This window comes from Eptesicus fuscus, chromosome 11 (genome assembly GCF_027574615.1).
Source record: "Eptesicus fuscus isolate TK198812 chromosome 11, DD_ASM_mEF_20220401, whole genome shotgun sequence".
NCBI classification, from domain to species: Eukaryota; Metazoa; Chordata; class Mammalia; order Chiroptera; family Vespertilionidae; genus Eptesicus; species Eptesicus fuscus.
The window spans coordinates 9,395,854-9,410,254 of record NC_072483.1 but is presented as its reverse complement, the minus strand read 5'-3'; the positions used below and the strand labels follow the sequence as shown (position 1 = coordinate 9,410,254).

The 14,401-nt window shown below is 53.6% G+C and overlaps 1 protein-coding gene across 1 annotated transcript in view; it reads right to left on the bottom strand.

Moving 5' to 3' along the window:
* Positions 1-380: 380 nt before the first annotated feature.
* The window catches only part of SCTR (secretin receptor), a 56,393-nt gene continuing 42,372 nt past the window's right edge, over positions 381-14,401 (bottom strand). The window contains exons 8-13 of the mRNA XM_054723495.1: positions 13,218-13,278; positions 11,924-11,993; positions 9,039-9,130; positions 7,307-7,433; positions 1,860-1,901; positions 381-800 (exon numbers count right to left, since the gene is read on the bottom strand). Coding sequence (XP_054579470.1) covers positions 630-800; positions 1,860-1,901; positions 7,307-7,433; positions 9,039-9,130; positions 11,924-11,993; positions 13,218-13,278 — 563 coding nt within the window. The 3' untranslated portion in view covers positions 381-629. The remainder of the gene's footprint in view (positions 801-1,859; positions 1,902-7,306; positions 7,434-9,038; positions 9,131-11,923; positions 11,994-13,217; positions 13,279-14,401) is intronic.

Sequence of the window (14,401 nt, the reverse complement as noted above, 5' to 3'; positions counted from 1 at the left end):
CGCTACCTGCCTTGGGGGCCCAGGATAAGTGACTGGCAGGGCAGTAAGGCAGAGGGATGCCTCAGACAAGTCAGGGCTACTAAAGGGGAGCTGGGTCCTGGGGCTCCCTGGCCTCCACTGGGCCTTGCTCAGGTTAATGCAGCAGTCGTCCTGAAGGCTCTAGGATGAGAGCTCCTGGACAGGTGAGGGGCAGGGAGGGCCCACCTGGGGCCAAGGACCTTGATGTCTCATGTTTCCGGAGCTTCTAAGTTTGTCCCTGAAAACGAGCTGGGGACCAGGGAAGCCCCTCCTCCAGGAAGGGGTAGGGAATGGACCAGAGCATCCTCCCTCACCTGTCTCAAGGACAGAAAGACTGACACACACACCAAATCTCCCCTCAGTTCCCATTTATTTTCCTGCTCCCTTCTCAGACCCCTGAGCTGCTCTTCCCCTCTCCCTGTCCCATGCTGCCCAAGTTCCTTGTGTGGATTCTGAGGGACTCTCACCCTCCAACCCAAGGCCTGGAGAAGAGGCCACTGTCACAGGAGAAAGCATATGCTGCCTGGGGGGCGATGGACTGTCCCGAAGCAGTGCCCTGCTCTCTCAGGACCCAGCTTGGCCTGTGTCCACGGTGGCCCTGCTCCGACCTCTCAGATGACGCTGGCCCTGCAGGTGCCCCGGCTCGGCTCCGAGGGGCTGGCCTTGGTGCCGTGGGTGAGGCTGCTGGTGCCGATGCTGGAGGAGTTGCTGAGGGCCATGGGGCGCAGTGGAAGCTCACGCAGGTGCCACTGCCGCCACTTCTTCTGAACCTCCAGCTGCACCTGTCCCGGAGACCAGCCATCAGCCAGGGAATGCAAGAAGGGCCCGGGGCCCAGAGTCCTGCTCACCCCCTGGGGCCTCTGCACGGTCCTGCCACTCCTGCCCAGTAGTCATGCCTCCCACCTCCTGCAGGCCACTCGGATTGACCAACTCCAACCCCAATGTCTAGGGGGTACTGAGGGCCCTTCCCTGGGCGCGATCACCTGCCATCTCACTACCAATGTCCTGAAGGGCTTGTCGTTGTCACACTAGCTCCAGAACACCAAAATCCTCATCATCCCATGGGACAACAGGACACGTTCCCAGGAAGCCACCCTAGCTCAGAGCTCATCTGAGGGCCAGAGAGCTGCTCTGGAAATTTCCTCCATGACCCCGGCTGTAGCAGCCAGACCTGGAGGCTGGGCTTGATGGCTCATTCCGGGGAAACATCAGAAGTTATCCCCATTAGCGTGTGGCGAAGCAGACAGATGGCCAGTAGTCACAGAAAGGCCTTACTATGTGCAAGGCCGTGTTCACTAGTGATTGCACAGCTTCTGTGGGCCAGGAACCTCATGTCCTGACCCAAACGCTGGGTAAGGGCACAGGCCTCAAGCTAAGCGAGCAGGCCCGAAGGAGTCAGTGGCCATCTGGGAGCCTTTGAGTTGGCAGAAGTGTCAGCTGAGTTACTCATTTTACAGATGGGAAGACTGAGGCCCAGAGTGGGGCAGTGACAGATCACCATCCAGCCAGGAGCCGGCTTCAGGGGGAGTGCCTGCACTCTCCTCCATTTCCTGACTTTCCAGGAGAAGCATCAGCTGTAGTGCTTGTTAAAAGCATCCCAGGCTCCAACCCAGGCCATTTTTGCTGATTGGAAACTGGGGGTAGGGCCCAGCAATTGTTTACCGAGCCTTCCAGGTGGTTCTGTTGCTCCCGTAAAGTGACTCAGACTCTGTGAAGACAGGCCCAAGTCCAGACACCCCGGCCTGCCCTGCCCACACCCACCACCCTTTCCAGGCAGCTCGCTCTGACCTGGAATCCCGTGGGTGGGAGCCCCTCCAGGCGCCAGGCAGCCCAGCACTCACCTCCCCGTTGAGGAAGCAGTAGAGGACGGCTACCACCAGGCCCTGCGGAGGGACAGGACAGGGCAGCAGGGTGAGTGCAGGTGCCCAGCACTAGCCTCCCTCTGACCTCTTCCTCAGCTCTTTCATCACCAGCTCAGGCTCCCCCCTCCCCCCCCCCCCCCGCAGAGAGTGTTCCAGAACCTTCTCACACCCCTCACCTCAGGAGGCACGGGCTGCCTCCTCTGTCTGTGCTGCATCACCAGCACAGACAGCTCCTTGGGGCAAGGACAGGGTTCCTTTCACTTGTTGTGCCCAGGGTCTAGCGTAGACCTTGCACGTGTGGTGTCAGTAACACTGAAGTAAGGGCTCTAACAGGGCGCGGGCAAGGCCAGTCACCTGGTTAGTCAGGTGGGCCACCTGGGAGAAGCAGGGGGTAGTGGCACCTGGAGGAGGGCTTGGGGCCATCCATGTGACACCCTGGGCCCTAAGTGGGCTCAAGTTCAAGACAAGCTGGGCCTTCCCACCGGAACCGCCATCTTCCCGTAATTCGCCAAAATGACTAACACAAAGGGAGAGAGGTCCTGCTACATGTTCTCTTAGAAAACACGAAGTTGCTCCTTGGGCCACATACGTGCGAATCTACGAGAAAGGCGATGTAGTTGCCTTCAAGGGCACTGCTCAGAGAGGATGCCCCACAAATGTTCCCAGGCAAACAGAAGGGTTGCAATGTCACCCAGCAAGCGTGAGCATTGCAAACACACAAGGGCAAGATTCTTGCCAAGAGAATAAAAGTAGGAGTTGAGCATATCAAGCCTCTAAGAGGCAAGAGAGCTTCCTGAAACGTAAAGGAAAATGTTCAGAGAAAGAAGGAAGCCAAACAGAAAGGTAGCTGGGCTCAACTGAAGTAGCTGCTCCGCCCAGAGCAGCTCCCTGTGAGAACCAGCGCCACGGAGCCTGGGCCGAGCCTGGGCCGCGGGAGCCCACTCCCTCGGAGCTCATGGCATGACAGGTGTAAAGAAACAAAAGACCTTTGTTCTGTTCAAAATGCTGTTTTCAGTTGAGTAGAAGAGTGTCCCCTCCCCCCAAAGAAATATTTAAAGGAAAAAAAGATAAGCTGGAGATGTTTAAACACGGCCAACTATTCAAACTGAAAAATAAGTGTGCCGATGTGTGGTCAGAATAAGCCTGTGTACACGTCCTGGTCAGCCAACCGTGGGCGTGACCTCCTTGCTAACAGACAAGTGAATGCATCTCCTGGGGCAGGGGCCTCCGGGCCACATCCGATTTGTGGTGGGGGCCTGTGCCTTCCGCTATCAGGAGCTCCTGTTTGCTCACTGGTGTCCCCTGGGATGGGGCATGGAGCTCTGCCAGGGTAGGGATGACAGCCTGGGATGCAGGAGTTGAGCCTAATAGGTGTGCGTAGAACCATGAGCCATGAACAAGGTCTCTGTAGTGCAAATTCCCTGCTCACCTCCTCAGGGACCCACCTGAGGCCACCCTGCTCTTCCTCACATTACAGGCCCTGCCCGAGGCCTAGGTGTCACAGCTCTGACCTCAGTGGCCAGAGCCCTCTTCCCTAATTCCATCGAGGCCTGCCCTTAGCTACTTACTACATTGGAAAGGACCCCAAAGAGCAACAAACCAGCCCGTCTATAGTGGGCTTAATCCCACGATGGCTCTGGGGTGTTGGCATTTAACAAGGCTTAGTGACAAAACTAAGAGGACTTGCTTTAGATTTTCAGGCATCAATGACTGCTGCCTAGAATGGGGACAACTTGGTGGGGGGCGGGGAGGTGGCAAACACTTACCCAAATCAGACATTTTGCTGCACATTAGAACACCTGGGAGCTCTGCTGAGGTTTTACTCTGCGCCCCAAATCTGAATGTCTGGGGTGGGGCATCCGCAGCTTTGAACACCCCCCAGGTGGTTGGGATGGGCATCACTTAGGAACCACTGCCAGAGGGCATGAAGGGCCGGCTGAGATAAAGCAGCTTTGAGCACAGCTTGGCCTGCACAACTGTGGGCTTCTGGGTGCCAGGTGCTTCATTTAATCTTTGCCAAAGCTCTAGGAGGTGGGTGGGAGGATCCCCTTCACAGGTGAGTGACCTGAGCCTCGGGGGTTCAGGCAGGATGAGAGCTGTGTGTGCTTGGCCCGGAGGGGGCGGCCAGGCTGCCAGCGGAGGCTGCTGCCCACCTCACTGGGCCCAGGGTTGCCTGGCCTCACCTGTCTGGGCCCCAAAGACCCCGGGACAATTTTCCCAGGTGAGGGCAGGAGCCCTGGGCCAGGGAAAGTAGATGTGCTCCAGGTACAGATAAGGCAGGCCTTACACAGCCAGCCACTGTGGGAAATTCTGCAGTCATTCAAAATGGAGTCTCTAAAGACTTTTAATGACAAGGGGAGTTGTTCCTGATGGGCCTGATAGAGAATTAAGCAAACAAACAGGATGCAAAAACACAGCTTGATCCCAATTACACGTGCCTGGGGGTACACCTGTGTGTGTCTTCCTGCACAGAAAACACACTGAGAAGTAAGCACCCACATCTCAAGAGGTCATTTCTGGGTTCTGAGCTTATGAATGAATTTTTCTCATTCAACTTTTCCTTACTTTCCAAATTTCCTTCAATAAGCAAGTATTATTTCTACAATTAGAAAGAGTGAATAAACGTTGGTTTTTAAAACCATTGACAGAGGTAATAGTATTGTGGTCCTGTGTGTATTCTTTAAGTCCATCTTTTAGAAAGACATACTAAAATAATTACATTTGAAATAAAATGATGTCTTGGATTTGCTTAAAATGCTGGGGGTGGGTGGAAGGAGTGGATGGGGCTGGAGATGAAACGGGATATGCCACTGGCAATGGCCATGTGGGGTTCACTATTCTCTTCACTTTTGTATACATAGGAGAGAAATTTTCCACAATACAAATTTTAAAAATATATGTTATATGTAATATAAATACATAATGCATGATACAGTGATGTATGTTTGTATATAAACAAAGGTTCTTTTAAAAACCCACTCAAGATCCTTTTTCTTTGTAAGCATTTCTATGGGAACGCAGGAAAGTGCTCTTGGTTTTCTCCGGACAAGTCATTTCCCAGAGAAGAGCCTTTTCCTGGGTGTCCACAGCCCCAACGACAAGCCCCAGCGCCAAAGGGCAGGGAGTCCCCGTCCACGCAGGGGGCCACCTGGGTCCGTGCTCTCAGAGAGGCCACTGCCCCTCTCAGCTGGGTCAGGCCTTCCATCTGCCTGGACCTGGAACCCCCATCTGCTAAATGCGCCTCCCGTACATTCCAAGAACAGTGGGCTCAACGCTTCTGGCCTAGAGAAAAAGAATCCTGGCTTTCAAGAGGCTGGGTTCCCTGGAGGTCCTGCACGCTGCTGGGGGCTCTGGGCAGAAGGGAGGCTCAGGGGAGGGCAGTGGGGACAGCCTTGCGGGGCGGGGTGGGGGTGGTGGTGGACCTGAGGGCGTGGTTTAGGGCAAGACTTGACTCCACTCAATTATGTGTTCCCAGTGATGTGTCCTCCTGAACCTGAGAGTGACAAAAGGATGGCCCTGAACAGAACAGAAGTAGGCTCTGGGCACTAGGCCCACCCTGAACGGAACCTGGGAGTGAGGAGGCTCTGGGCACTAGGCCCACCCTGAACGGAACCCGGGAGTGAGGAGGCTTTGGGCACTAGGCCCACCCTGAACAGAACCTGGGAGTGAGGAGGCTCTGGGCACTAGGCCCACCCTGAACGGAACCCGGGAGTGAGGAGGCTTTGGGCACTAGGCCCACCCTGAACAGAACCTGGGAGTGAGGAGGCTCTGGGCACTAGGCCCACCCTGAACGGAACCCGGGAGTGAGGAGGCTCTGGGCACTAGGCCCACCCTGAACGGAACCCGGGAGTGAGGAGGCTTTGGGCACTAGGCCCACCCTGAACAGAACCTGGGAGTGAGGAGGCTCTGGGCACTAGGCCCACCCTGAACGGAACCCGGGAGTGAGGAGGCTCTGGGCACTAGGCCCACCCTGAACGGAACCCGGGAGTGAGGAGGCTCTGGGCACTAGGCCCACCCTGAACGGAACCCGGGAGTGAGGAGGCTCTGGGCACTAGGCCCACCCTGAACGGAACCCGGGAGTGAGGAGGCTCTGGGCACTAGGCCCACCCTGAACGGAACCCGGGAGTGAGGAGGCTCTGGGCACTAGGCCCACCCTGAACGGAACCTGGGAGTGAGGAGGCTCTGGGCACTAGGCCCACCCTGAACGGAACCTGGGAGTGAGGAGGCTCTGGGCACTAGGCCCACCCTGAATGGAACCTGGGAGTGAGGAGGCTCTGAGCCCCTCGCCGGGCCCTGGCCAGCCCAGGGAAGAGGTCGGAGGCCTGATGGACCCTGCTGGGAACAGGCTGGCTTCTTAGGAAAACCCACGGGGAAAAATTCCTCTCAGGCCCCAAAGCCTATAATCCAGAGGCCTTTCCAGGGCACTAGCTTGTTTTCATCTGTGGATACTGTAAATCTTGAAACAAATTGTGTTTCTGACTTGGTTTTGGCTACTGGGAAGCTCCAGACCGAGTTTCTGACCCACCAGTCCCGCCTTTACAGGACTTGATGGAATTTGTTTCTGTATGAACTCTTTTGGCTTAATTTTCTTCTTTCACTGACCCCTCAGGACAGTGCCCTCTGCATGTTTTCCCTGAAAGCCGCACCACATTGTTTGTGGAAGGATACAACGGTGAGCAGATAAGCAAGTGACCTGTGAGACAGGAGACCCCTGCTGACAAACATGGTTACTATTATTTTTAACCTCACAACATACGTTGAATTAGTAGGTAGGCAATTTCTCCCTTCATTTTTTTCCCTTTTAAGTTGGTTTTTATTTTTAATAAGTTGTATATGCTCATGGTTTCAGAGTCAAATGATTCTAGTCACACAAAACAGCAGCCTCCGGACACCCTCCTCCCCCATTTCCTGTTCCTCAGAGGCAAGCGCTGGAACTCTTAACTGATTCTCAATAATATGCTGATGCTGCTACTTCTGGTTTCTCAGTTTGGGGCATTTTTATGGACTTCCCAATATGAATATGAGGATATTATTCTTTCAAACACCCTCCCGCAATGCTCATCTTCCTGCCCCACTTTTTGATGGCTCAGCCATAGCCCTCGGGGCTCACATCACTGTGTGGAGGCTGAAAGTTGCACAATATTGCGTGTTAGGGTTACTTTTCCCTTTTGTTTCCTGGAATCGGTCTCTCTCCTTATTCTTACCTCCCACCCCCACTTGACTGGTGGGGACTTGGGTCCCCTCAGGGTCACACAGCACAGTGAAGTCCTGCCCCTGCTTTTCTTGGTTCTCTGCCACGAGGCACCCGCCTTCCCAAACCGCACGGCTCAGCCCTTCCGGAAGGCCGGGCTCGCAGTCCAGGCTGCATGCTGCTCTCAGGAAACAGGGAACTCTTTTCACCTGAAAATCACAGGCCTGAAACTTACCTGGAATGAGCCCAGGGCCAGTTCAAAAAACAGCTGGATCTCCATGGCATCATCTGGCGAGAAGGCGAAGATGATATAGTGGATGCCGAAGAGAGGGATCAGCAGGAGGGTGGACTTGGCCAGACGCCTGCGGACGCAGGGACACGCTGCAGTCTCTGTCCCACACCCGCCCGTGGGCACCCGGCTCCGCACACCCCATCTCGCCTTTTGCAGGAGGCATAGCAGCAACGTTCCCAAACTTTTTTGTTTTTACTTTTTATTTTGGAAAAATTTCAACTCTCATGTACCCGTCACTGAGACACAACACTTAGCAACCCATGGCCAGTCCCAAAACTTCCTGACCAGGCATCCCACCAGTAAAAAAATAAGAACATGGGCCCGCTCAAATAACTATTTACTCATAATGATGTGCATATATGGCTGCCACTCTAGGCCTAATATAGTATCAACAAGGCCAGCATTCACATTTGTTTGATAATAAGGAGTTCTTTCATTTTCTTCCCATATTAGATTGACCAAATTTAGCAAATTAAAATACAGAATGCCCAGTTTAATTTGAATTTCAAACAAACAATGGATTTTTTGAGGAATGTAAGCACTAAAAATACCCTTTGTTTATCCAAAATTCAAATTGAACTGAGCAGCCTGGATTTATCTGGCAGTTTTATCCTGACTGCCCAGCTCCACCCTACTTTGGAGCCCACTGACCTTCGGACATCCTAAGGCAGTGGTCGGCAAACTCATTAGTCAACATAGCCAAATATCAACAGTACAACGATTGAAATTTCTTTTGAGAGCCGAAAACTGACTTCTGCGCATGGGCCACGAAGTTTCAATCGCACTGTACGTGGTATTTTGTGGAAGAGCCACACTCAAGGGGCCAAAGAGCCGCATGTGGCTCGCGAGCCACAGTTTGCCGACCACTGTCCTAAGGAATCTGTCACCAAGCAATCTGGGCTGCTGCTAGCTTCTTAACACTGTGAACACGGCAGAGAAGCTCTCTGGGAGACACTGCTTTGCCTTTAATATCTGTGATGGGTTGAATTGCGTCCCCGCCCAAATTCACAAGTTCAAGCTCTAACCTGCAGGACCTCAGAATGAGATGATACTATTTTCAAATAAGGCCTATAAGAGGTGATTAGGTTGATTAGGTCATTAGTGTGGGGCTTATGTGAGCACAGGAAAAAGGCCATATGAGGACACAGCTAGAAGGCAGCTGTCTACAAGCCAAGGAGAGAGGCCTCCATTGAAATCAAACCTGCCAACACCTTCATCTTGGACTTCCAGCCTCCACAACTGTGAGAAATTTAATATCCCTTGTTCAAAATTCTGTGAAATTTTATGGCAGCCCTAGCAAACTAATACAGCATCTCTCTTTAACATCTCAACGATTTTAAAGTATTCTTGGATTACACATCTTAAAAATCTGATGGAAGTTGAGGTCACTCTCCCTGAAAAATACACCTACCTAGCCTTTTCCCAAGGGTGAAATCCCTGACTCCTGGGTCCTGCTGGGATTTCCTATCTCCTCCCCCCGAGTGCAGTATCTCCGGCTTCACAACAGACCCGTTCCCCTGGAATGAGCCCATTTATACTATAAACTCCCTGGAACTAGGTCACGCTTTTCCCTTCTCCCCCTTGTCCAGTGGTGCCTAGCACCAGTTGGGTGAACAGTAGGTGCTCAGTAAATGTGTGCTGACTGAGAATGCCTAAGACTTTGCCCTCCACTCACTTATAATGGTTTACTTCATTTCCTCTTGTTTCTTGGGTTCTCAGTTTTCTCATCAGGATTCTTAGAATGTTTACAAAAAGTATGAAGTTAATCTGTAAAACACAGACAGAGGGGTGTTAAAGATGAGGTGCATCCCCATCACCTCTCGTGGCCATGCCCCTGGAACTGACGGCAGAGAAGGCACTGCAGACCACACCCAGGATCCCCAGGATGGCACATCACTGCTCCCCTCTCCCCCCACCTCGTCCTGGTGAAACGCTGTGTGGAGCCGTGGAGGCCCAGCACTCCTGCCCAGCGCTGCAGGAGCCTAAGGTCGGCTCAGCCACGGCAGGACTCCTCACACCCGGAGCCATGGAACTCCTGGGGGCTTGTTCAAGTGCAGGCCTGGTGGGCCTGAGACCCTGCATTTCTCACCAGCTCCCGGAATGCTAAAGCTGGCCCTTGGGCTACACTTTGAGTAGAACCGTTACAGACAGGTTCTCAAAGTTTAGAGTGCAGACTGCTGCATCGGGGCACAGCCCAAGAATTTGCATTTTTTAAGCCCCCAGGCGATGCTGAAGCTGCTGGTCTAGGGATCACACAGAACTGCCTCAGTGCCTTATGGTCACTTGGCAGCTCAACCACCAGCTCCAGGCAGCCATCCTTGATTCCCTCCCTCCCTCTCCTAATGCATTGTAGCGAGGGGTAATGCTGCTGCATGAGAGCACTTGACATGTTTGAGAGGGGCCACATGCACGCCTCTGTCAAAGGTGTATGCTTGTCCGCTGGTCTGCCAGCTCGGTCACAACGTCCTAAAGGACAGGGATGAGCTTCTTCACTTCTTTGGTGCTCCCTTCCCCGGCCCTGGTGCTCAGCGCCAGAACATTATGAAGTTGCCCACGTGGTGGCCCCTCTCCCCCCCTCTCAGCACCAGCTCCAGCACCATTTCCAGAAGCAGAGATGAGGGGGATCACCCAGCGAGGCACCCCCTTTTTCATCAAATAGCCTGGGGCCTGGGGACACTTGCCAAAATACACAGGACTAGCGGCCTGTCTAGGCCTCCCGCCCAGCACTGCTGCTTTGGGGCACTGCTTCTCAGATTGTTATGCGTCTTGCTCTGAGCTGGCTGAGCATGGGGTGACCTAAGAAAGGCTATCAATTTCATTGGATCGTCTTAGAGTTGTATTTAATTTAATAGGGAGCACTTGTAGGCAGAAGAAACAAAATCTTAGGATCCCAAGAATGAGATGTAAATAATGTAATTCTAGGCTGCGTGACAGGCTGGTAGGGAGATAGTTTGCATATGGAGTGCCCCTCCCACATCCCTCAACCACGACAGACCACAGTCCTGTGAAGTCAGCCTGGACACTGGGGGTGGTCGTCCCTCAGCTGGGGTCCACCGGGCGGGGCTGTCAGAGTCCCAGAGTCCCAGAAAGAAAGCCGCTGGACCGAGTGAGGAAACCTCCTGGGGGAGTACTATGCAGCCGTGGCCACCGGTGGGTCAAATAACTTCGAAGGACACGGGAGAGCTCACATCTACGGCTAGGTGATACGGCAAACAAACGAGGCCACAAAACCTTACGCAGCATTTGGGGTGGGGGAGGATGTGTGCTCAAAGAAAAGGCAGGAAGGAGCCCTGGTTGGTTAGCTCAGTTGGTTAGAAAGTTGTCCTGATACCCCGAGGTTATGGGTTCAATCCCTGGTCAGGGCACTTACAATGAATGTGTCAATAAGTGGGACAGCCCTAGCTGGTTTGGCTCAGTGGATAGAGCATCGGCCTGCAGACTGGGTTTGATTTCGGTCAAGGGCACATGCCCAGGTTGTGGGCTCGAGCCCCAGTAGGGGGCGTGCAGGAGGCAGCCAATTAATGATTCTCTCTCATCATTGATGTTTCTCTCTCTCTCTCTCTCTCTCTCCTTCTTCCTTCCTCTCTGAAATCCATAAAAATATATTTTAAAAAATAAGTGGGACAACAAATTGATGGCTCTGTCTCTCTCTCTTCCTCTCGAAAAACAACCAATAAATAAAAATGTCAAAACAGATAAGGGAAAGCATGTGTATTCATAATGTGTATCTAGATGCTAAATGGTGATTTATGGGTGATTTTATTCCTTTTTAAAAATATATTTTGTGTCTTCCTATTTTTTTAAATACAAATTCTATCATTTTCCAAAAAAAGAGAAGGAAGTCATGGGATGGCCACCTCCTCTCACTGCCCCCGGAGGTCGCCCAGTAGCCGGGGGAAGAGGAGAGGCTGCTGCCATGTTCCTCGCCCTCTCCCCGCTCCAGCGAGGCACGGGAGGCACTTTCTATCCACTGGTCCTGCAGCCTCGGCCTCCCTCTGAGCCCTGTGCTCAGCGGAGGGGCTGACTCAGTCCACAAGACAACCCCACTGCATCCCCCCATGAATTCCTTCCTCCGTCCCGCATTCCTGTCCATATCCATAGGCCCAGCAGAAGCACCTGAGAGTTAAGATGAGTGCCCAGGACCACAGCCTCCCAGCCACAACCCGCCCCTCCCTCCATGACCCCAGCTCAGTGACTCTTCCCAGTTTAACAGGAGGAGGCTTCCAATGACCAAGACCCCAAGAGCTGAGGCAGTGAAGGTGGCATTGAGGCCACCGCGGAGCCAGCCAGTTTAGGGCAAGGAGCTCTGCTCACCACGTCCCAGCGCCTACACACGGGCAAGATGAGTCACAGAAGCTCTTGAGCCTCTGCCGTCCCTGGCCCCACTGCCCTCACCACTCTCCAGGGTGGGACTTCCAGCTGCCCTGCTGCAGGCCCACCTCTGGCAGCTCTGAGCTTTATTCCTCCGGCACCTGTGGGAGGGGCTAGCCCTGTCCCTACAGGCCAGCCACTGTTCGGTCCCTCTTCCTGAAGCCCAGCACAGGGGAGGAGGCCACTCACCAGGATGGAGAGGATCACAGGCCCTCGGATGACCCACCAGACGGACGCGTTGGCATTGATGTCCCAGCACCTACAGAGGCACAGCCAGGCATCGCTAGGAGTGAGGAGCTGGGCTGACCAGAAAAGACTCATCCCCCCCTCCTCCCAGGTGCCCTTCCTGTGAAAGACCCATACTCCTGGTCCTGCTCCTGTGGCTGGGTGCTCAGCACACGGAACCAGCCCTCTCCTGCTGCCCCTCCAGCTCCCTCTCCTGCTGCCCCTCCAGCTCCCTCTCCTGCTGCCCCTCCTGCTCCCTCTCCTGCTCCCTCTCCTGCTCCCCCTCCTGCTGCCTGGGAGCACTGCTGGGGCTGAGGCATTAGTGCCCTGTATCCACGCATGCCCAGTCAGCATCGGGGGGAGCTGACGTGTGTGGAACTGGGAGCCAGAGATTCCAGATCTCAAAACTCAACTGCCAACAGTAGACAGGCAGGTGACATGCGTGAGTGAAGGGGCTGGGTGACTGACATGTGACCTAGGACCCCAGGGATGGATGTCAGGTGTGGCGGGTACTTGGCAACCTGGAGAGGATGTGCCTGGTCTAAGGCAGCCACACTCTGTTCCAGCTGGTTTGCCATAAAAGGAAGTGGAAAATGTTAGTAGAACTTTCTATTTTTTTCTAGAGAAGCTGAAAATCCAGATTTTTTTTGTGTGAATTTACCCAATAAAAATGTATTTGAAACCATTATTTGTGGCCAATTTTGGACTGCAAGACACGTGTAAGCCCAGTCTACCTGGTCCACGTCTTGGCTTGCGTGTCATTGTGACAGTGAGGACCGGCCCGCTTTGTCACGCTGCCTCACTCCCTCCCTGGCTCCTGTCAAGCTTTCTTTCCTGTGCCTAGTCCCGAAGGCTCATCTCCCTCCCAGCGCCTCCCACCTTTAGAGAATAGGACTTGGTCTCCTGTCCCCAGCAGATGCTGTTGAGGGCTCTCCCAGGTGGAAAGGGAGGAGCGGAGGAGAGCCCAGGAGGAAGGAGAGCGGCGTTGGCCCTTACAGCTTCCTGCCTGGGCGGCACCTGCCTGGAGTTGTGAAGCGCTTGTCTGGCACCGACCTAAGCACAGAGCTGCTGGGGCCGGCAGGCAGGGAGGGAGGGCGGCCTTGGAGGGCAGGGCCCTCGGCAGCCTGGCACTGCAGGACTCCTGTGGCCCCAGCGTGAGAAACAGGCCTCGCCTAGACAGTTCCAAGAAGTGCCCATCCTTTCTGAAGGCTGGACGGTATACAGTGCATTCTGGTTGCCTCTCCTTCCAACAGCTTACCCCGCATCTTCCAGAAAGTGCCTGGTGATAGCCCACGACGCAACAAAAATGGCCGGGGAACCTGGGGACGGGAAACAAAGGGAGGCCGTGTGAGGAACAGGACAGTCGGGTTCCCCAGCCCTGGTGGGAGCAAGGGCCAAGGAAACCCCCTTGGAAATCAATCCTGCACAGACATGCAGCCTCAGGCTTGCGGGTACCAGGGATGTCCTGGGAACAGGCGGGATCAGGCAGATCCCCAAGGCCACGAGGGGCTTGCGGTCCCCCTGGAGCCTGAGCCAGACCCTGGAGGACCTCTCAGAGAAGAGAGGGGACAAACTGATGGCCTACACCTGTGTTGTCCAGGACAGTGGCCACTCGCCACATGTGGCTATTGAGTGCTTGATGTGTGGCTGGTCCCAATGGAGATGTGTTGGTGCTGGAGGTGCAACATGAGTTTGAAGATTTAGCACAAACAAAAGAATGTAAAACATGTTATTAACAATTTTTATATTAATTATATGTTAAAATAATAATATTTCAGTTATATTGGGTTGAAAGAAAACACATTATTGACATTGATTTCATGTATTGCTTTTTACTGTGGCTACGGGAGAATGTTACGTGTGTGTGTGGCTCGGATGCTATTTTGAGTGGACATGCTCGCCCAGGTGCTGCATGTAAGAGCCCCACCTTGGGCTGCTGCGTGTCAGACCTCCAGCAGCCGGTCCTACCTGCTCAGCTGCCACCTCCACCCCAGGCAGGAGACTGAGGGTTCTTCTCTGGGAACCAAATAGCCCCAGACAAAGGGCCTATAGATAGTGATGCTGGCAACCCTCCCCACAGTGGCCACTTCTAGCCCAGTCTCCTTGGAGACATATGCCCCCCGACACGCGGCGTTCAGTCAGCTCTGAAGTGACTCATGCTTAAATATGAAAAGTCAAGGCCACTGACATCTGAGGAAAGCTGGTGACATAAAAGACAAGGACCAAAACAATCAGAGAAAAGGAACTCAGAGGAAACAGACCGTACTGGAGGCAGGAGGAAGCTGAATAAACAACCCTCAGGAATACCATCAGAGAGATAAAAGATTACATCTGCAAGACACAAACAGGATGCTGAAAGCAGGGAGCATTTGGAGAACAAGGAAGAGGGCTCAGAAATAGAATATAGGATAACCAAGATTTTAAAAAAATTCATAGATGAAT